At 42.6% G+C, this 24,482-nt stretch overlaps 1 protein-coding gene across 2 annotated transcripts in view; it reads right to left on the minus strand.

Moving 5' to 3' along the window:
• ANO10 (anoctamin 10) overlaps positions 1-24,482 on the minus strand; it is a 218,382-nt gene that overhangs the window by 83,128 nt on the left and 110,772 nt on the right. For both annotated transcript variants that reach the window (XM_066585244.1, XM_066585245.1), the window contains exon 12: positions 5,559-5,678. In XM_066585244.1, coding sequence (XP_066441341.1) covers positions 5,559-5,678 — 120 coding nt within the window. The remainder of the gene's footprint in view (positions 1-5,558; positions 5,679-24,482) is intronic.

Raw genomic sequence — 24,482 nt, forward strand, 5'->3', positions numbered from 1 at the left:
GACCGGCTGCCATCTTAGGCAGAAGATTTTTAAAACTTCATATTTCTTCGGATCGGTGAGTAGCAAGCGGTTTAAAAACCGCTTTAAATTGCTATTTTATGCCATCAATGGAGTTGTGTGAAGTCTTGCATTGTGTGGATCGACCTGTAGTTTCTATTGGTACCATTTCGAAGTACATTTGAATTATTGTTAACTTTTATTACATTTTTTCTTGCTGATATAGTGCATTATTTTAATCGATGGGATTGTTGTTGAAAAGCTGAGGTTAAACTTAATTTTTTTGTAATATTTAAAAAACTATTTCACTTATTATTTTGTCTTTTTAGTTCCCAGGGACTTAAACTAGCAATAATTTGACTGCTTGTACAATACATTGCAATTTTGCAGGCATTCTATTAAGCCAAGCCATAGGCACAGCTTAATAGACAGAAATACATGGCAACAGCACCTTGTGATTTCACTGGGGAAGAGGGGTGGGCAATCAGGAGACAGAGGAAGCTCTCTGCATCTGTTGGACTATGTATATTCTGCTACCGTGTTTCCCTGGGGAGAAAAAAAAACTATCTTATATTAATTTTTGCCACAAAAGAGGCACAAGGTCTTATTTTCAGAGGATGTCTTCTACTTGCCTGATAGGCGTCGTCTGAGTCCCCCCTGCTGGTCTCCAGATATCCGTCGCTCCTGCTTCAGCCCTCAGCAGCCAATAGAACATCGCTTCCTGGTAACAGAGTTACCATTGAATGGCCATGATTAGTTTATTGGGTGCTGCATTAATTGGCTCATCCGCAAAGCTCGAAAACCAATCAGAGCCATCGCTTTCTGAAGACGGGGTTTACCAACTCCTTTACCAAGAAGCGATGTTCTGTCGGCTGCTGAGGACTGATGTAAGAGCCCCGGAGACCAGCGGGAGGGACCTGGATGGCGCCTGCTAGGTAAGTATTGCCTTTTTTCAAAGTGCTAAAGGCCACTTGCCTGTGAATGCTTCACATGCTCCGCCCCTGATCACATGACCGTTACGTCATCGCAGGTCTTAAATCAGCAGAGCCTGATCACGATGGTAACATCATCACAGGTCCATCATCCTTGTGCACTGAATGAGGGATTATGGGCGGACTACATCCCCCCACAAACCCGTAGCCTCAGTTGCTATGATTACACCAGTATGCAGTCTGGCAGTTTTTTGCTGGTTGTGAGACAGCTGCACACCTGTGTGGAGACTCCAATAAATGACACCTCACAAACGTCCACATACATAGCTGGCGGTGCATACTGACCAACAACATTGAAGCATAGTCCTTCCCCACTATCTTCACATCTCCTGAACATGATATCATGTCATCTCAGTTTTACGGTGCCCATTACTTGTATTACTTCGGACACCCACCGTCGCTTCCATTTGCATTGGTGTCGTGAATGCAAATGCACGCGCAATACACAAGGAGATGCGTGAAACACTGCCTAATGCCGCTGGAATAACACCACATCTGGAACTAACAAGCCATTGCAGCCAATTGGTGTATGCTTGCTGCGCTCAAATGGACATGTCCTGCGGGCAGACAAAGTACAGTAACATACGCCTATACTTGTGCAAAAAAGCCTCATTTATAGGGCAAAAATGTTGTGCTACGGCGCGCACAATTGTGCTTACGTCCATGTGAAGCCGACCTAATAGGGAGGCAGCTGTAAAATCAGTGGCCTAAAGTATGATGGGTGGAATAGAAAGCTCATGAATATTAAAGAGTAGACCCTTATGTGTGGCTGCGAATAATAGAAATGCACGTTTCTACCAAACTACATGGGCAGATATGGCTGTAACCAGCGTACCGGTCACTATCTTATACAGCAGAGACATGGTGACAGATTCCCTTTAATAAAGTTTAACGCCCTTCTTCGGGATGTCACCTATCATTACCTATACTCACAAGAACAATGTGTCAATTACTGTATTTTTTAGTATCCACCCGTGTTCACTAAGCACCTGGCAAGTCAATACAAACCCATTTAAGAAAATAATTTCCGAGTAAGACAGCCCTGCCTTCTGCGTACCATACTGTAATAGATTAGTATATACTAGGATCTGGTCAGCAATAAAACTCCCAGAACTCAGACTTGAAAATTTGATTTCATGTGATCTGGTTTTACTTCCAGCATCCAAATGAGTCATTTTGTAATTCTCGAGGGGGCAGCTTAACTACTCTTAATTTAATTTCCAGGAGCTGGGCCAGAAGATTGGAAAGTAAAGAGATACCGACATACTCAGCAGCCTGCAGAGGACAAAGGACAGAATGTTGTCTTGTTCCAACACCGCGACGGTGGGACTCCAATGAACTACAACTTGAATGAAAGGAAAATAAACCCAATTTCAGATTTGCAAAAATTTGTGCAGCCCCCATGTGCAAACCGCCCCCGTGATTATACATGACTGATCCACTAGACTTATGGAAGAAAGAACCGGTAGCACCGAGGACAGCCGAGCGTCTGCTGAAGAGGAGATCATTCAACACTTTTACATAACCAGCCACAACACACACGTACAACGGCTCTTACCACACACTAGGCTTACTGTTCCGTAAGGTGCGGGATTAATTAGAGCTCGTCTTCCCACATTGTCCCTCTCCGCCAGCCAACGTACATAAATATGCAGGTAAGAACAAAGAGAGGATCTGTCTATGTAGAGCATATACTGAATATCACGGAGAAATTATGCCGCTCCCAAGTCATTAGTATACAGCGCTCTTAGTTCTAGAAAGTGTTTGCTATGCCTGGGTGTACACGGCTGTCCTAGCTAACACCTTTGGCTATTTGTTTAATGGATAAGATGGGACTAGTATTTAACATATGCTGAGGGAGATGCAAAGAATGACGCAAGTTAGCAACAAAGAATCTACCGTAGTTGTAAAGACAAGAACAGCTCAACAAAAGTCAAGATTGCAGAGCGATATGTAAGTTTGACAGCAGAAAAAGACCACACAGGCCATCAAGTCTGCCATTATATCCCTTTAGATATACGAAAAAGATGATATATGAAAAAGAAGACCTGGCTGCCAAAGGGCACGATGGCTGATACTGTCAAAGCAGATACTGGCATGGATATCAACCAACTGAAAGAAGCCGTGCAAAACCGAACATGGAGGGTCGCCGGGGGTCATGAAAGACTCAACAACTAACAACAGATATATGTGGGAAAGTCAAAAAATATCCACACTCTATTAAAACCACTGTTGACCACATTGTCTTATCAACGCTTTCGTTGTAGGTTGCGGTCTCTCCCGCTATGCAGGTTAGAAATGTGTTCAGTCCGTTAATTTGTGACTGCAGTGCAAAAAAGAAAAGGCAGCCCCATTTGTGATGTACACAAAGAATAGCAGGGTGCAATGATTAAAGGCCAATTAAAATGTATTACGATTATCGCTCAAAATTCGGTCAAAAGAATGGGTTTCAGCAACAATCATGTGAATGTGAAAAAAATGCTCACTTGTTGTTCACAGATGTTTAAGTTGACTTTTCAGTCAGCTTAAAAAACCTTGTTGGCTCACTGGCTTCTTGTCCTGTGTAAACGCTTCCCATTCAGCACTTCCCATAAGAGGTAAAGCACTAAGTGAGAAGCGGACAAGAAGCTCACAAGCCAACGGCAAGACTTTCGGTTTAAATGCTCTGCACGGGCACTGACGACTTTAAGCGGTGACGTCGGAGCTTGTGCAGTCATTCAAAAGACTGTCCCCCTGTGTAAAAGGGCCTTAAATGGTATAGAAAGGAAACATTCTCAATCACTAACCAAGGAAAAAATTCTTGCCTCCTAGATGTATCACCTGTTTGGTCTCCTGAAAGGAGCCCCAAGAGGATGAAGATTCATGTCGGATGAAGAGGTGAAGACAACGGTGCATTCGTGGCTCGCAGCTCAGCCCACAACATTTTTAAAATACGAATGCTTGTTGATAGATGGACAAAGTATTGAAAAGCAGGGAAAGTATATAGAAAAATCACGTATTTGTCTTTTCTAACAGTTGATTAAAAAAAATTCTACAGCCAGAGTGCTGATAATTATTGACTCTCCTTGTAGATTTATCCCAGGCATGCTTTAATTCACTTACGGTCGATTTTCCAACCGTGTCTGCTGGAAGTTTGTTCCAAGAATCTGCTACTCTCTCAGTAAAATAATATTTTCTAACACAACTTCTGATCTCCCCCCAAATAATCTCAGATTGTGCTCACGTTGTCTAGCGTTTAGTGCTCTCATTAAAAACACTTTCCTGCTGAACCGCATTTATACCTTTAGCATATTTAAGGGGAGCTAGGCTTATGGACTGTAAGTAGGTGACCCGTGGAGTCCGGGAAAGTTTTATACTGACCTTCCCAAGCTTTCTCCTGGTCTCAGCACTGAAAGTCGCTGCTCAATGCACTGAGTGGCGGTTTTGTGCGCTAATACCAGAGGAATGATGGGGAAGGCAAGTATAAAACTTACTTTCCCGGACTCCACGGATCACCTACCTTCAGCTCATAAGCCTAACTTATAGGGCTAAAAGCATGTGACATTCCTCATTCCAATCTCACCATTCTACCATTTTTGTCCAGACTACACAAATTAAGTTCTCTAGAACCTTGAGAGGTTGATGTTAAGGTCCATCTACACAGGAAGATAATTGCACCTGAACATTCCCACAAACGCTCGTTTACCTGAAAATCAGGTTGTTAAAAAAAAAAGTACAAAATATCAGCCGACGAACGAACAAAATTCATGAGCCGATGTCTGTTAGGTGAGCATACAAATACTCGCTGGTTGACTGCACAGAAGATCAATGATCGCTGTGTGGGGAAATCCGATTAACTATTGTTCATTCCCATAGATAATCTGCCCGCATACATGAAGGGGAGGAGCACTGACCAACATGCTCATTGTCAGTTAGTGTTCATTCACACGGGCAGATATCTGCCCATGTAAAAGGACCTTAAAATCTTCAAACATTTTTGTAGCTCGTCTTTGGAGTTGTACGATTTTACAATTTTTTTTTGTAGGTGAGGTCTCCAAAAACAATATAGTATTCCTGATGTGGTCTTACCAGAGCTCTATACAGAAGGCTCACAATCCCCCATTTTATACTACTAGCCATACGGCATCCTACTTGGTTTCCCGGTTGCTTGGCCAATCTGTTGACTCATTTTGAAGGCATATTTACTACTTATATACTGTTATTATACTCGTTCCCGAGCTTGAACTCCTCTTCCAAACCTTATGTGATGACCATCATAACACTCCTTCTATTATGGCTGTATTTTGGAACGGCAGAAAAGACCAACCGGCGCCTCTCGCGAATCTTGTTGGATTGAACTGGCTTTCTAAACAAAAACATACTTTATCTGTATATAGGGACTAAAAGTCTGGGCTGCAAGCTGCAAAATAAACATAAGATGCAGACTCCAGAGGAAGCTAAATGGAAATTACATCACTTTAGCATTATAACAAAGCACTTTTAAAGATTGTAGAAGTCATTTCCATAATTAAAGATTTTTTTTCTCCCTCTTGCCTAGTTTACATTCAGATAGGAAAATTGTTCACTTACCTGTTTCTGTTTGAGGGCTTCCATAGACTCGAATTCCAGTCTGGCTAATTTTACCCGGATGTCATACGGTTTGTTGGGAATCACAAATGCCAAGATAAACTTCAGAGCTAGCAGAGCGTGCTGGAGAAGTAAAAAGAAAAAGGAATAAGCTTAGCCAAAAGATAGAAGGCAAACAAAGGAAGACTATCACCCCAAACGGATTTCTTAAGCTACACTACTTGTGTTACCGCTTGCTGCTATGATTAGCTGCTCTCCTATTCTCCTTGTTCTCTGACACCATAATACAACTTCAGTAGCTCTGCCAAACACCATCTTTTGTTATCAGAGAGCTGTCCCATGAATAAGTCAATGTACGTACTTTACTCATGACTTACACACTAACATTCCGGCATGTCCCGGAATACAGCATTACCTCTACACTAATACAGACATGGCCTCTCAGTATATCACAATTTATGTGCATAATAAAAAAAAGTTTGATACGGTGTTAGCAAGTAGAGCAAGTGCAATTGTTCGCAGCAAGAGAAACCCAGTAATCTTGTAGATATGATAACTTTTAAAGGCTAACAAAAATACACAATGTTAATGCGAGATTCTGAACCTACGCAGGGTTCTTCTTCAGGCTTAAAGGAGATGTCCCGCGCCGAAACGGGTTTTTTTTTTTTTAAACCCCCCCCCCGTTCGGCGCGAGACAACCCCGATGCAGGGGTTAAAAAAACCACCCGCACAGCGCTTACCTGAATCCCGGCGGTCCGGCGTCTTCATACTCACCTGCTGAAGATGGCCGCCGGGATCCTCTGTCTTCATGGACCGCAGGGCTTCTGTGCGGTCCATTGCCGATTCCAGCCTCCTGATTGGCTGGAATCGGCACGTGACGGGGCGGAGCTACACGGAGCCCCATAGAGAAGAGGAGAAGACCCGGACTGCGCAAGCGCGGCTAATTTGGCCATCGGAGGGCGAAAATTAGTCGGCACCATGGAGACGAGGACGCCAGCAACGGAGCAGGTAAGTATAAAAACTTTTTATAACTTCTGTATGGCTCATAATTAATGCACAATGTACATTACAAAGTGCATTATTATGGCCATACAGAAGTGTATAGACCCACTTGCTGCCTCGGGACATCTCCTTTAACTGAAATAGATCCGAAGAGGCATGCACATTTATACACACATACTTATGACAAGGCGTAGACGTGGATATTTTGCACTTAAAAGAATACTACAACAGAAATTCAAACATATTTAAATGGTCACTGATAAGGGAGTGGAGGTTTTAGTATTGGGGGGTCATCAGGCCAGCAGTGTTATTTGTGCTATAGATTTCTCATACTTCCCAGTCATGCATAAATCTTCATGAATAATTTAGCCATCTATTGAAAGTGTCAAAAGTTGTTATAAAATTTATATTCCCAAATTCTTCTGTGGCTTCGTGACTTGAAATTACCTTTCAGTATCATAACTTTAATATTTTCTATGTTGTGTCCGTGACTAGAAAAATGCTCGGCCACAGGTAATTCTGTCTTTCTCTGGTTGATCGTGTGTCAATCCGATCTCATCCTTGCTTTAAGTTTTTGTCCTGTTTCTCCTACATAAAGGCCCCCAACAGGACATTTACTAGTCCTTTACTAGTCCTGCTGTGTGTTGGGGATCCATATCCTGTCCGCGGTCTGTACATATCAGCAGGTCTTACAGCGCCTGACATTACAGGGATAAGTTCCTTTTTGTGTGTCATCGGAGGGCCATGCACTCCTGACTATAAAGTTCCTCAAATTTGGAGGTTGCCTGTAACACAGAAGCGGAGGGTCTGGGAATATGATTTTCAGACGGTCATCCTCATGTAAGGTATGATGGAGTTTCTTTGCAGTTTTCCATAGTATCCCTAGTTGCGGATTGTAGATCATTACTAGATGTACACGATTTCTTCCTTCTATGTGTATTGGAGTAGTTGATTCCTGGGTATCCTGGTGACTCTGGTGTTCTGGTCATCAATTGAGGTGGGATGGTAGCCCTGATTCAAAAAAGGCCTTTTAAGATGGTATAAATGTTCATCTCTGTCTGGTGGGTTGGAGCAGATCTGGTTGTATCTGATGGCCTGACTGTAGACGACAAACTTTTTCATGTGTTTAGGGTGGAAGCTGTCCCATCTGAGGTATGTGGGCAATTTAATCAGTTTTCGGTATAGGGATGTCTGTATTAAGTGGTTTGAAATTTTTATGGTGGTGTCCAAAAAGTTTATTTCGGTATATGAATAGCTTAATGTCAGGTTTATGGTGGAGTGGAATGCATTGAATCTCTCATGGAATTTTATTAGTTCTTGTTCGGTCCAGAGGATTATGATGTGATCAATGTAGCGGACGTAGGCCAATGCTTTGCTTGAACAGGAGGCCAGAAAGTCACTCTCCAGTTTTGCCATGAAAAGGTTTGCATATTGAGGTGTAATGGCGGTTCCAGTAAGTTGCAGGAATATTTCTTTGCCACAGGAAAAATAATTGTGTGTGATGATGAATCTTGTGAGTTGTAACACAGATTCAGAGGCAACCCCATTGGCCTCAAGGTGTGAGATGAAAATGGACTTACCGCCTGCGAGGCACACCTTGAGACCAAAGGGGTTGGCCACAGAAGAATTTGGGAGTATAAATTTATAACAACTTTTAACACTTTTAATAGAGGGTTTAATTATTCACGATAATTTATGCGTGAGTGGGAAGTATGAGAAATCTATATCACAGATAACACTGCTGGCCTGGTGGTCTCCCAACACTAATTCAGGGACCATAAAACCTTTGCCCCCTTATCAGTGACTTTTTAAAGACGTTTGTATTTCTTTGGTAGTATTCTTTTAAGTGCAAAATATTCACATCCATATCTGTGCCTTGTCATAACACAGATGTATTATAAAGAGTAACCTAAATCAGCCGCATAGCAGTCAACCAAAATTTAGCCAAATGTTGGGCATCAAATGTCCACATATTGCTTATTTGCATGTGAAGAAATGGACTAAACCGTTATAGCAGATATCACATGTGGTCCTTCAAGGTGTTGTGGAAGAGTTGGCACAATCCAACTCATTATTGTACATATGTGGAGACCCGTATAGAGGCAAGTGAAACAGTGCTGAGCAAAAGCAGACTACATATACAAGTAGTCTAAAGGGATTCTCCTTCGTAAACCCCACTAACCATAACCCACTACTAAGAACTCGTCTATCAAACCAGTAAATGTCTAGCAGCTGCTTACCTCCCTTCCTCTCCTGAAAAAATATACTTGTTCAACTAAAGCTGCCCACACAGAGTTGATAAAAGTGGCCCTAACAACATGATTTCAGTGGGCCCAGCCAACTATCTAATGTATATGAAGGTCTCCTGACTCTCTTACAACAGCTGTCAGGGAAAAGAAGGATCAAGCATATTGGATTTCAACATGTCCAACCCATTGTAAGCAGTAGCCAAAGGGGTGTGGCAGAGGCTTAGCTGCCTCACTGTGGTTAGAGCCGAAAGTGTAATAGGAGGCACTGCTCCCATTGAGCAGTCCATTATGCTTCCACCCCTGACCATTGATGTTCAGCCCCACCGCACTGACAGAGGCCCAAAGAATCAGCTGATCAGTGGTGAAGCCCTGCCAATTAACTATTGATGACCCATCCTTATTTCTTGTCGAAACAAAGTATCAGGCATGTTAAAATACAACCTGCTCGATCCTTTTTTCCACTGTGATCTGCGATCTGAAAAGGGCTAAGGTACCGCAAATACACAGAGTATGTTGATATTGCCAAAATCGTTGGTTACAGACAACCCATCTAATATTTATGAGCACCTTTATTCTGCTCTCTCTATTAAAAAAAAAATGTGTATGTCAAGTGTGTACATTTATGTTCAGTCGGGAGGAATGTATAAGGGTCAGCTTTAGCTGAATGTACACGTTTTTGTAATCACAGCCTAACTTTTATTATACTCTAATAATCAGTCGATGGACTATAAATGAAAGTACTGACCAATAATGGCTTAGACTGCTTTCCCACATAACAGACTGCTTGCAGCTGTGATTCTGCCCAAACTCACAAGCCAAAAGGGAGCACGGTCGGCCAATAAGGTTGGCACGATCGTGCGACTAAAGGCAGCTGTGGCTGGGCAGAGTCTCAGCCACTAGTGGTTTCTGAAATTAGGAATATCGCTGGCCTAAAGTTACCAGAAAGCGGTGCATTATGGAGGCAAAGCAATTAATTAGGTGACATTAGAATACACATAAGCTGCTGTCGGTTTCCAATGGAAGCCAGTAAGTACAATATTGGGATTAGTTATGGGAACGCATACAAATATGGAATAAGTCTTTGAAAGCACTTTAGAAACATGGTCTTGCTGTTCATCACATAAAGCCTAAATTACATATTTAGCTACTCTATGATACACACGCAGGTCTGGTGTCCAAAGTCATTTACCAATATTGCACTTAGAGGGGAAAAAAACAATACGTAAGTGTGGTATAAACTATTTGGGCATTAAAATCCTTTAAAGAAAAAACACTTATCATTTCACAGTTCAAATCTTGCATAAATGTTGACCAACTTGATAAATACCAGTGGCATAGCAATAGAGGTTGCAGGGATCGCAACTATGACCGGGCCCCTCACGACAAAGACCACACCGCAATAAAATCAATGGCTACTGCTTTACACCAATCCCAATCACTCAGAGTAAAGTTACTTACACAGGCAGACACAGAACACATGCCAAAGTGTCTAACAGCAGCTAAGCTCCTCCCCCCTACTCCTGTACCAGTAGAGTAAGCACTGGAGACAAGCTTCTAGCTACACCTCCTGATAAATACATTACACTAACCAAATTGGAATTACAGAATATCTTTGATATCTTCTCAACCAACTATGGTAGGTCTAAGGCTGAAATTTAGAATATTGCTGGCATAAGGTTACCAAAGAGCAGTGCATGATGGAAGCAAAGCAATTAATAATGTGACATTAATAAGCTGCTGTCTAATTCTAATATTGGGCTCAGTTATGGCTAGGAATAGAGAAAATAAAAGGGAATAATTAAAACAAAACCGTGATGGTATGAAAAAGGCTTTATGATGCAGAGTAAGAATTAGGTTTATGGGTTACATGGATGGAGCGCTGCAGTTAACAGGTACGGCACAAGGATTTGGCTATAAGCCATGATGGCATTGCTAGGAAGTCCTATCTTAGGGTCTAGGCAAAAACTGTGCATCACAGAATGACTACCATTAAAACTTAATCTTTAATATTAATTAGCTAAAATAATCATAAGCTCATCATAAGATGAGTAATCATCAACTGAAGAAACGTGAACTACACAAGCAGTCACCAATGGGCCAAACTAAATGAGGAAGACTCACCCTGCATTGGACCCTACAATCACATCCCTGCCTGTCAGAAAATGGAACTGCCGCCCTGATAAGGATGATTAGAGATCAGGAACCTCCTAATTATTGCCTATTGCTTCCTAATTATATAGTGCCTGCAAAAATTAGTGATTAACATATAGATAAAAGAAACTATTATAATAGTACACAACTCTCATGTAAATCCCCTCAAACGCTTTTCCCTAGGCCATACACAAACTATAGTTCAAAGAGTATACATTACATACATCAAAAGAGATAATACCCAAGTCTCCATTAAAGCACCAACAGAAGCTCATGAATAAAAGAATATATGCAAATAAGGAAGATGGAACAATACCACTGCAGCGCCACCTATTGAAAGGCAGCATACCTGCAAGCCAATGTCAGACTCGTTATACAAGGCTTCATAACAATGACTGGGAATTGAACACCAAAAAATGCCAGAAAACCATACACAGACAGCTGTTTCGAGGTTTTTGCAGAAGGGTTTTGGCCCAGCTAGTGAAAGGCATATGACATAGGTCGGGAAGGGTATCATTTCTCCTTAAGGAGAGCACCTAGAATGTGTGTGAGAAGACACCTGGGAGTTGGGTGAGGAAACATATAAGGCCATTTTTGCATTTTTGCTCCTCTGGGAAATATGCAAATAAGGAAGATGGAACAATACCTCTCCAGCAGCACCTATTGGATGGCAGCATTCCTGCAAGCCAATGTCAAATTCTTTATACAAGTCTTCATAACAATGACTGGGAATTGAAAACCAAAAGCCAGAATACCATACACAGACAGCTGTTTCGGGGTTTTGCTCCTCACCAGTGTGCAGTAGGTTTCTGTAGGGTAGAGTTACGTCTCCGTTATGCCTATCATAATGCCTATGACAGGGGGAGCAAAGTTTAGGAATCTGTTTCGATCAGATGAGTATGAGCACCCCATATCAAGTAGCATGTGACTTCACATCATAGTGCCCGATTACATGCATCCAACTAATCGAATCCATATGCTGTGCACCATTCTATAAATTAACCACTAAAGTTTGCACGCACTATATCATTAGGAAGCAATAGGTAACGATTAGGAAATTCCTGATCTTTAATCATCCTTATCAGGGCGGCAGTTCCATTTTCTGACAGGCAGGGATGTAATTGTAGGGTCAAGTATGGGGCGAGTGTTCCTAATTTAGTTTGGCTCTTGGGTGCCCGTTTGTATAATTTGCATTTCTTCAATTGCTAATTACAACTAATTAATATTAAAGGTTACGTTTTAATGTTAATCCTCCTGTGATGCATATTGTCCTTCAGGACTTCGATTTCTTATTTCTTGATTTATTTGTTTTTCTGCGACTTTCTAGACAGAACCTGCCATGCCATTCCCCCATATATGATGCATCAGGAAGTCTTACATGGAGATGGACAATTTCAGACCAACTCTATATATTTTGTACATTGTTAGCAGCTCTAAGCACTAGTCTGGTAGCACTGTAATTTCATCATCAGCATATGTTCCAGTAAATGGCCTATTAAATACAGCCTGGAAAGTCACTGCCACCTGCGATTTTACATAATGCCATACTGAAACAATACAGATATGAGATAGGAGGCCTTTCCTGAGAAGTGTTTGGCATCAAAGACAATACCGTCACATAGTGGAAGCTTTCATTTCAGTTTTAGTTCGAATGGTTACTTTTGCTGATTATAGATACCAGTTAATACCACAGAATTATCCCAGCTGAAGATTAATGGCAGGGGACAAACAGTTCCTATAGAGCTAAGTAGTGGTTCTTTGCAAATCTTGGAGGGTTTTTTTTTTCCCAGTTTTTTTCTGAGATGTAAAGAAGGCTTACACAAAAGAAAAAGACAAAAAAAGGGTCATGAGGTGGGAGATTTTTGAAAAAAAAAAAAAGTAAATTTTTTTTTTGCTGGCTTTAAACTGCGGAGTTGAATAGAAATAGATACCGCAAAAAAGCCATTGTATAAATGTTGCTTATCGTTTCATCTCAAAACAGTATTCAATTGAAAGCGGAACGGTCTGTGTTCACTGAAGCATTTCCATGAATACCATCACATTGCAAGAGGTTCCTGGAGAAACTACAGGATAAATCCGTCCTATTTCCCATGTCTTCTGCCTTAAAATAGGTTTCATATCTCAGGTCTATAGCCATTTACACGTGAAACAAGTTTATTGGTTCCATTATGGTTCATAAAGGGACTTGGAAATGAAACTCCTATACGAGCAGACCTGGTAAACATAGCTATTGCCGGGTTAGAGAAGTGGGACACGTGGCAATCTTTTTGAGACCGCCTCATTAAAAGGGTTGTCCGAGACTTTGGATGTTCCTTCTATTGAGCATTGGCGGAGATTCCCGCTGACCAGCTGATTTCCAGCGCTGCTGTCAGCACAGACTATGCACTGTCCTTAGTGAAGCGCTGACCACACTGACAGCGGCACCGGGAAGTAGCTGATCAGTGGGGATCCCGAGTGACAGACCCCTGCCAATCAACAATTGATGACCCATCCTAAGAAGGAGTACTTCATTTCATTGTATATACTCCAATCAGGGGCGTAACCATAGGGAATGCAGAGGATGTGGTGACACCCGGGCCCAGGAGCCCTGCAGTACTATGAATACAGCATAGTTGGGGGCCCGGTTACAGGTTTTGCATTGGGGTTCAGAAGCTTCAAGTTATGTCTCTGTGATCAGCCATAACATTAAAACGTAAAAATAATATTGACTACCTCATGACAATGGTGCTGGTCAGGAAGTTGTGGAACATACTAAGCAGCAAGTGAACAGTCCATTCTTAAGGTGATGTACAGGAGGTGGAAAAAATGGTCAAGTGTAAGGATGTGTGCGACTTTGACAAGAGTCAAACTGAGACGTCTAAATCACTGGATTAGTGCATCTCCATAGCAGAAGGTACACTTTTGCAGATATTGTGGAGCCCACATCTCAACAGGTTAGTGTTGTTTTTGGTGGCACAAGGGGTAGGTCATAGAATGGTACAGTTGGGAGGGACCTCCAGGATCATCGGGTCCAACTCCCTGCTCAGTGCAGGATTCACTAAATCATCCCAGACAGATGCCTGTCCAGCCTTTGTTTGAACACTTCCATTGAAGGAGAACTCACCACCTCTCGTGGCAACCTGTTCCACTCATTCATCACCCTCACTGTCAGAAAGTTTTTTTCTAATATCTAATTTGTGTCTCCTCCCTTTCAGTTACATCCCATTGCTTCTAGTATCTCCTTGTACAAATGAGAATAGGGCTGATCCCTCTGCAGTGTGACAGCCCTTCAGATATTTGTAGACAGCTATTAAGTCTCCTCTCAGCCTTCTTTTTTGCAAGCTAAACGTTCCCAGATCCTTTAACCGTTCCTCATAGGACATGGTTTGCAAACCACTCACCGTTCTGGTTGCTCTTCTCTGAACTTGCTCCAGTTTGTCTATGTCTTTTTTAAAGTGGAGTGCCCAGAACTGGACACAGTATTCCAGATGAGGTCTGACTAAGGAAGAGTAGAGGGGGATAATGACCTCACGTGATCTAGACTCTAGGCTTCTCATAATACATCCCAGAATTGTGTTTGCTCTTTTGGCTGCTGCATCACACTGTTGACTCATGTTCAGTCTATGATCTATTAGTATACCTTTTTCCACATGTGCTGCTGCTTAGCCCAATTTCTCCCATTCTGTATGTTTTTTACATTTTTTTTGCCAAGATTTAGGACGCTGCATTTCTACTTTATGTACACAATATCTGTTCATGTTATGGCTGATCAGTGTATTTTCCTACATGTCTGTATTAAAGGGAATCTGTCATCTACTTTTAGCCCTATAAACTAAACTTATGAGCTAAAAGTAGATGACCCACTGAGTCCAAGGATGTGTTATACTTACCTCCCCCGTTGTTCCCCCGATGTGAGCACGAGAAGCCATCGCTGAATGCATTGAGCGACTCTGCCAAGTAGTCCGCCCATTCTAATTTTATAATGCGCAGACTACTTAGCAGCGGTGTTCAATGCATCGAGCGGTGGCTTCCAGCGCTCACACTGGGCAAACGACATGGAAGGCAAGTATTACATATCTCTGAATTCAGCTGGCCACCTACATTCAGCCCATAAGCTTAACTCATAGGGCTAAAAGTAGGTGACAGAGTCTCTTTAAATCCAAGAAAAGTACATGTGAAATCCTAAGCACATTGTGAGAGAAAAACTGCTGTGTCTACCGCTGTCACAAAATCTTTCAGTTCTGACAATCTAAGCCTTTAATGGTGTACTAAACTGCAGTAAAATTGAAAAAATAATGTCCCCAGAATGAATGTGATTCCTATTTCACACAGCAGCTTCCACTGCCAGAGGCAAAACTTGTCATCGCTGTGACATGCCACCAAGGCAGAAAGCATGGCTCCACACTTCTAAGGTCAACATTTGATTAACAAGCAAAACCACCCCATATCTTGAAAAATTCAAATAACTGGAAACCTTCTGGCGCAGCGGCGGAGACTGCTCGAGACAAAGCGGGCTTCCAAATATAACTCAGAGATTTTGTTTGAGGGTATTACTATCAAAATGCATGTTTCATTCAGTGAAGCCCTGTGGGGTGGCTGACTACTGTGGAAATTGGAATTTATGATATGCGCATACAGAAGAGTCGAAAAATTATTTCCTGAGACAAGATGTGGCGTCATTTAACACACCCCCCAGCTGCTGCAGAAGCTCTCATCAAAGGGAAAGGAGAAGCCTTACACCAGCCATTGATTGACTCATATGAAGCGCCTGTCTTTTTTTCACAAGTCAAACCTGTGCCACTGTGTAATGTAGAAAGAGAGCGAGTTTAATTCCACCGAATCAATGGCGGAAAGGAAACTACTTTTACTGAAAAAAAAAAAGTTTTGTAAAAGTTTGCATTATACAGTACTAAGTCCAATAGACGTAGCACTGCAGCAATATTTTCTTGTGATGGCCTGAAACAACGGCAGTCATAGGGCGATCTTATAATATCCAATTCCAATTCATTCAGTTGTGTCCGAGTCTTGGATTCTCTATAGGTCAGTCCTCTCCATGCTTATCTACGGCTGCTTTCAATTCCTTGATGTCCATTCCAGAGTCCTTCTTGATGGTGTCCAGCCAACGTGTCTTTTGACTTCCACGTTTACCTTTACAACTGACCATTCCAAATCGCATCTCTTCGCTGGTGATGCCAGAGAATTCACCCTTATTACGTGCCGTGACATGACATACCAACAATGTCAGTCGTGTAGCTAAGAGCTATGGGTTGGGGAAAGACCTGTTGACCTACCTGATATAACCTTCACCGTGAACCTCTATGGAGCAGAACCAACATGCTTCCTTATAACATGACCAGCCATATTGTGCACAGAAACCTGGCACCTTCAGTTCCCTAGTGCCCCATATTGGCTAATGCCTTCCATTATTTCATCCATCATACCCCAATAATAAAAATACTGTACTCTCCTTCCTCACGTATCCTTGCCATGGTCCTCTAGTAGTCAATAGTAGCAGGACTGCCCTTATATTGCAAGATGCCCTGTGAGTTACATTTTGCCCCTCTCCAATATTACAGTGTACAAATAACATACCATAAAGTGCCCAAGGGTCCGTTTACACCAAATTATATATCTTTTGAACAAGCGGACAAAGTCAAAATTCGCTCAGGCAGGCTGTTTATACAGGCAGATACATTGTTGGCTTGTTCAAACAAGACAAAAAGAATATAGCGTACTGTTCATATATGCAGAACAGACACTAACAATTATATGAGCAGCAGAAGACGACTCATTAGCTACAGTATAGTAGGATATGAAAAATTACATGCGACATCTAGACCAAGTGTAACGGCATCTAAATAAGACAAGACAAATGGATCAGCTCACCATAGACGAAGGAATGACAAGCATCACATACGCACGAAGATGCGGGGAAGGAAAAGCCGTTCAGCTACAGCACTTGATAGCACCAAAGAAAGATCTTCTGGCACTCTTTAAATTAATTCAAAGATATTTGAGCTTTATTTCATCTTGATGGAAGCCGCACAGAAGCAAAGATAAAACTAGACAAGAATGCTTACGCGTTTTGAGCCATGTGAAATAGTCACACTGTTATGGCTCAAAACATGTATGAAGCATTGCAGTCAAGTTTTATTTTCACTCCTTTGCCGCTTTTTTATCAAGATGTAATAAAGCTCAAAAATCTGCTATTTCATTGGAAGAGTGCTGGAAGATCCCGCTGTTAACCCGTTCAAGGATCAAGCAGAGTTAGTTTACGAGGCCTTGGTCCTGGACTTTAATCCTGGCCAATAATAAATATATGGTGCATGATTAAAGCTCCTGCAATCTAGCAGGAGCAGGTAGAGTTCTTGACTGTTAGTCCCAGCAGAAGACCCAGAGGAGAAGGCAGAAGTGCTTTTTAACCACTTCAGCCTTCTCCTTTCTTGGCTACACAGCGCTCAATGAGCAGCTTGAGCCGATATTTCCCCATGGCCTTGGGGATGCATCTACAATGGATTGCAGCTCTGAGGCTCATGCTGGACGAGCAGGAAGCTGCGGAAGCAGCACCACCACCGGTGGCAGAGGAAGTATAACAGATGTGGCTTAGTTCTTACAGTCTGTGACAGCCTGCAGCAACAGCACAGGGTAGGACTCACAGTTACAGGGCAGCACTTCCACATGATGCTCCAAGAAGATGCCTGCCCCATTGCCATTGTGCTATCAGAAAGGGTGTTCAGCACAGCTGAGGGGGTAATAACTGACAGACACATCTGCCTGTCCACAGATAATGTGGATCGCCCTTATGTTTATAGAAATGAACCAGGTGTGGCTTTCACCTGACTTCTGCACCTCCGTGGTAGATTTGCGGATTAGTTAGAACACTGGCAAATTTTAGTTACATATGACTGGACATAGATTTATATCAAATGACCACACTGTGCCCTCAGGGTGCTGGTGGTAGTAGAATTGCTGCTGCTTTCCTTCTCCTGCTTTCACAATGTTACCTTCTCCTCCTAAAATGAAAATTTTCTAAAGGACAAGAAATAGCTGTAGCTCTACAACTGTTCCTTGGAGAAGGTCAGTGCTTGAGTATTCTGTTCACCTGGTAGAATTTGTCCTTTATAACATTACTTTTAAAACAAGCACCACACCTGCTGTTCTGCTTAGCATAAGTTTTGATGTAGAAGACCCTACCTGGGGCTTCTTTTGTCTTCAATGACACCCCTGTGCTACGAGTGACCCCCACACCACTGTTTTTACCCATTTTTGGGAGGAGCATAGCGTTCCCCAGATGTGTGGTTGTATTCCCATGCAATCTAGGAGGAAGGGAGGAGGCATTTTGCTGCATTAGGGACCTTTTGACTAACAGGAGTTGGAATTGGCCGTCCCAATTCACAATGGTTTGGGTGAAATTAGCCCATTACTATTAAAGATGACCACTCAGCTCTCCTGACATCTGTTTTAGCAAATTCTGCACTCATGAAATAACGCTGGAGCTTGTCTATAGTGTGACCTTACCTAGTAGGATAGCACTGATTGGAGTCTGTAGAGACACACATTATTGACAAAAGAAATAAACACCGGTTGTCAATTTATTCATACATTTTCAAGAGGAGTAACAGAGGCACGCCCCATGTAGATTTCTAAGAAAAGCACCAGAATTATTATTTCAGGACATACAAGTAAATACTAAAACATTACAGGAAAGTAGACGAATCCTCCTTTAGGGTGTGATCCCACGCAGCGAAAATCCTGCGCAATTTCCCCCATGGAAACTTCTGCAGTAAATTCTGTAGCATTTCCGCTAAAAACACTTCAAAATCTGCATCATCAGGGAAGATTTTGGCCAGCGGTCAGCTAAGTATCCGCAGGTGAGTTTAGCAGCTGCAGTGCTTGCCCTCACCTCACAATACATTGCGCCCCATCACCCTCTAGTGAGCGCTAAGCAACTAGTCAGGTGATGCCACTTCCAGATCACTTGACTATCAGCTCGGCGCTCACTAGAGGCCGCAGGGTGATGGGGCGCTTACCGCGTTTCGTGAGATGCGATACAACACAAAGGAAGGCTCCATAGGGAACCATCGGCTACAAAACATAGCCCATTGTGGCAATATTCAACACGCCACGATTTTTTTTCTTGTAATGTAGCAGTCTACAAAACATTGCTAATGTGAATGAGCCCATTGGAAAGCATGGGCTTCACATAAAAGTGATTTGTAGTGCTGTCGCATTGCGAGAAAATCACGCAATTTTGTCGCCCGTGTAAAAGTAGCCTAATTGTGATGTGCAAGTGGGATTTTACAGTCTGCATCACTGCCCAGAGCTTACCATTCTGCCGATAAAGCTCATAGCATTATTTCTTGCGTGTTTCATTGGTTATTCCCAACTTTTAATGTTATGGCATACTGTTATATGCATAACATAATGATCATTGGGGGGTCCAACCTCTGGAAAGCCCACCAATCATGGTGCTCCTGGCCAGCCTCTGTACAAGTCAATAGGGCTGTCTGCTACTCCATTTTGAGGACCGGTGGCGCCCCAGCAGTCAGACCCCCACAATTAGTAAGTGATGGTATATCCTAGCAATATGCCATCCTTTACCATGAAGGACATACCCCTTTAAAAGGGCCAATCCGATAATTTAAAAAAATGATCATTCATGATGTGGCTATCCACCCAGTATATGTAAGTGAGCTAGTATTGCCTTAGTTATTTATTTCTGTCCGAAACCCCTGGTCTTTTTTTTTTCAGATGATCATGTGATCTCATTTCTGATCATCTCAGATCTACTTGGAGTTCTGATCTCTGAAACTAGGCAATTTCTCAGTTTGTGTGATGTTGTTACATGGCTCTACCACAGAAACTGTGACAGGAGTGTGTATGTTCTCCTCTAGGCAGTTACTAATAATGATCACACAGCTCCTGTCACACTGTTATAATAGAGGAGATCACAGCTCCTCTTCCTAACTCTATACTTATGGGCAGTAGCTTATTTAGGTGAACACAGAAGGTAATAATAATTAAACGGCCCCCCCTCCCCTTCAGGCAAAAATGGTATAGCCTTAATTAATGCTGTGTTGATGCATGATGGGATCGATGTGAAACTTAAAGTATAAAAATCTCAGCATCAAGAAGGTGCATGATAAGCATCAGACCCATGGCTGCATTGAAGGGATATGGCTGAAATACACAAAGCAGACCCCCAGAGTGTGACAGGTAATCAGCTGAGGGGGGAAGGGGGGATGGAAATAAGATTACTTACCAGTAATACGTTTTCCATGAGCCCATGGCAGTACCGCTAATTTCCCCTATTGCTTGTGTACAAGTGGAAAAGTATTTAAAGAAAGCAAACACTTTTACACTTAAACACAGCAATGAGGGAGGAGGGGAAATTAGCGGTGCTGTCATGAGCTCATGCAAAACCGATTACCGGTAAGTAATCTTATTTCCCTTATATCCATGACAGCACCCATGAGAGATTAAACTAGATTACTAACTGGTAGTAGTGTAGTACTAATAGCCTTTAGTGCTACACTACTGATGGCTAATAGCACATTGGGTAACACAAAGCTTATAGGCACAGTATAAATGCTATTAGGCAAAGCACTATGGGTTTATTTTAGGGAAAGTACAACAGGTTATTAAGCAAAGGAAGAAACAGCTATTGGCAAAGCACAAAGGCTTTTAAGTAAAACCCAATGTCTATATAAGCAAAGCTCAAGGCTTATTTTGGGCAAAGCCCAAAGGCTATTTAGGCCGGCAAGCAGGCTATCTGCTAAAGCACAAAAGGCTTACAAGTGAGGCTATACAGGCAAAGCAGGCAGCTTATTTGCGGCAAAGTCCAAAAGGCTATACAGGCAAAAGCCAAGAGGCTTATTTTGGGTGAAGCCCAAAGGGTTTATAAGTAACGCTTATAGGCAAAGTATAAATGCTATGAAGGCTTATTTTAGGAAAAGAATGACAGTCTATTAAGCCAAAGTACACAATGCTTATATATAGGCCAAAGCACATGGACTAAAAGCCCAGAAGGCTATTTGCCATAGATCAAGCTTAGAAGCCATCAGCCCTAGGCAAAGGTCATATGAAGTCATGGGTATTGAGCGCACATAGAGCTATTCCGATAAGTTTTTCCTTCTTGAAGGGTTAAGACAACAGCAGAATCCAATTCCTTAATCAAGGTAATTCTACTCCGCACTGGCTGGAGATCCTCTCTAAAAGTGCTCATTTCTTCCCCCAGCTCCCCTACTCCAATCAGTGGTAATACTAGGCGTTGCCCAGACTAGTACATACCTGAACTCCATCTGTTGAGGGACGCACCAGATAAAACCAAAGTTCCCATACCACAAACCTCCGGTCCAGGTGCGGTAGAGAAAGGTGCGGCAACACAGGGAGTATGCCACCACGAAAGGTGCTCTCATAACTATAGGAGAAGGATCCATGGGGTAGAGAAATGAACTTCCCTTCATAATCTCCAGAGACAGGGGAGCCCAGCATCTGTTGCGGGAGACAACAGGACGATTGCCTGCTTTTCCCAGTGGCTCCCATGGAGACTTAAGGCCCATTTAGACAACGATTATTGCTCAAAATTCACTCAAAAGCCATCTTTTGAGCAATAATCGTTGTGTCTAAATATGCCCATCTTTTACTGTTCGGATGAACGACGGTTTTCAGCTCTGCTTGAAAACCGTCCTTCAGCAGAACAGCTGATAAGCAGGACTGTACGTTGTGTTCTGCCCACAGAGAGCGGATTACATTTGATAACACTGTTACAGCTGTTCTCAGCCCCACCAGCAGAACAGCTGATAAGCAGGATCGCACGCTGTGTTCTGCTGGGGAAGAGCTGATAACATTGTTACAGCTGTTGTCAGTTCTCAGCCCAGCAGGCAGAACAGCTGATAAGCAGGACAGCAGGCTGTTTCTGCTGTCCATGGTGCTGAATTCTCCATGGGGAGCCCGTGGCTGAACAATGGAACTAATTGCAGAGCTCAAACCTCCTGCTGAATTCTGTAACAGCTTCCTGAAGCTCATTTGTATGCTAATGAAGCTAATAAAGTACTAATAGCAATTAGTGCCTATTAGTACTTTATGCAAAACGATTGCTGATCTTTCAATCTTTTGAAAGATATGTGTGTGTAAATGGGCCTTTACACTAGACAAGTAACACCTCATGCAATTGAGTTTACAAGCGACACCTCGCAGTCCACCACCTTGGAGAGCTACAGAAAAACCTCGAAAGAGCAGAGATAGCCAAGCAGCTGCCTCAGCATCTCCCAACTTGTCCCACAGACAGGAAACAGGGACTGAGAAGGTGAAGGATGTCCCATTTGCTGTCCGGATGGGCGGACGTCTCTGATCGGTGCTGTTATGGACATAAGGGAAAAATGCGTTTTCATTGAATGGCCTTTAATATTTGTATGCTCTAGTGTTTGGCATTCTGAGTGGCGTCATTTCTACTTTATGCTCTGTACAGTGGTCTTCTGCACTGATATAATTTACTACTATATTATAGATCAGCAACGCTCAATAATCTTGATGGCAGTTTCCAAACAGTAGACTAGTGAATGCAGCTCTGTAATATAAGCCTGGACCAGCATAGGATATGTAATCAAGTCTATAGTCAAACAGTTTCTGCATATATCAACCTACTAACGATGACTAGTCCATTCATCCGTGTGTCAGTGGGTTTGTAAGTGACTTACATGCTGCGCACCCTGATCACATGACGGTGACATCATCACAGGTCCTGTACGCACATGGCAGCTGTCCGGCTAGGTGTTCGTTAGTATTCCATAGCAACTGAGGCCACAGGGGGTTTGTAGCCTGCCCGTAATCTGCACAACGATGCAGGACCTTTGATGACATCACCGTCATGTGATAATGGGTGAAGCATCTAACTCCATCACTGGCGATGAAGGACCTTTGATGACGTCACTGTCATGTGATCAGGGGTGGAGCATGTAAGTCATTTACTCAGAATGAGCGTCACCGTCATGTGATAAGGGGCAGAGCATGACGGCGACATCATCACAGGTCCTTCATCTCCAGTGCTGTGCTACTTCTGATCTCTGTTGTATGGGATGAACAATGTATGTAACAGAGCTGTGTGTGTGTGACAGGCATGTAGCAGAGCTGTGTCGCGCATTGCGCCACCAGAAACACTGGTATTATAATTTCCTAATAATCACTAGTGTACTGTATAACTGTGAGATAGAACTAAAGGAACACTGCATGAATGTCCCATAGCAGGTAGGCTTCTCTGCAGCAGATTATAAGATGCCACCTTGTCAGCATGTGCTGGTACGGGCAAAGTGGTCATTTTAATTTACCGCTGGAGAGCAAATGAAACAAATTTAGTAACTAAGCCGAAATTCTATGAAAAAGTGGAACTATCCTTGTGTTGATATTGAAAGTCTCTACAGGAAAAAGAGCCAATGAGAAAGGCAGTTTGGGGCTCTTTGCAGCCATTTGTCCGCTTTGTGGACAGAATGGTTCACCCTATTGAACCATCCATCAAAATCCCTTTCAAGCAGCGATTTTATCAGTACAAAGTGATTCACTTAAAAATTGCCGTACAAATATACTAAAAAAAATGTTAAACATTTTCCTCTTTACTGATGATAACATTTACACATGGAAAAACGAACGCCGGATCTTGCTGATTGGCACGCAATTCCTTGGCATGACAAATTATTCAGTGACTTGTGGTTCCCCCTGCTGTGCCATGAATGAACGTAATTGAATGTGGAAAAAATGATTGATATCTTTGCAATGTATTAGAGTTGACAAGACTCGAAAGTCTAATCTTCTAAGTGCCCACTGGCAAGAATGCAGAAATCTGAAAGTAGTTAATGAAGAAGAGCGGCCAAAAGTCCGGTTCTAGACTTAAAACTAGCACTCTCTTAATTTGCTGCAACAGCAGATTTGTAATGGAAATTTTATATCAAATACTTTATCTCTCTTCAGAAAGCCAGCGTGCGCTCCGTCCGCTCCTCGGGCTCATATACATACTGCCATTTGTAGTGATTGCTTTTGGTTTCTTCAATTGTGCCTGGATGGTTCACAACCTTCAGGGCGACTATTACACTTGCAATTTCATAAGCAAATAGCTCTTAGTTTAATTGGTAATTATAAAACATGAAGATCTGCGAGCAACATTGCATGAAGTGTTAGTCTACAGGGCTGGTAGACATGAAACATCCAACTTTCTACAAGAGAATACTTGTAGTTTGAAAGGTCGCAGCGCTTCTTTTATAAAATACAGTTTACACCTTCTTAAAGATATTCATAAAATACAATTTCTACAAATGAAACATCCAAATTTTAAATGAAGTATATCCTCTCAATGTGGGTCTACTCGTTACATGATACAGCCTGTTTTTTTCACTTCTGCTCCATTCCATTGAGATTTCTCAGCCGCCCCAGCACCGGCGTGGCCGGCCGCCCCAGCACCGGCGTGGCCGGCCGCCCCAGCACCGGCGTGGCCGGCCGCCCCAGCACCGGCGTGGCCGGCCGCCCCAGCACCGGCGTGGCCGGCCGCCCCAGCACC

Source organism: Eleutherodactylus coqui, chromosome 12 (genome assembly GCF_035609145.1).
Source record: "Eleutherodactylus coqui strain aEleCoq1 chromosome 12, aEleCoq1.hap1, whole genome shotgun sequence".
In the NCBI taxonomy this organism is placed as follows: Eukaryota; Metazoa; Chordata; class Amphibia; order Anura; family Eleutherodactylidae; genus Eleutherodactylus; species Eleutherodactylus coqui.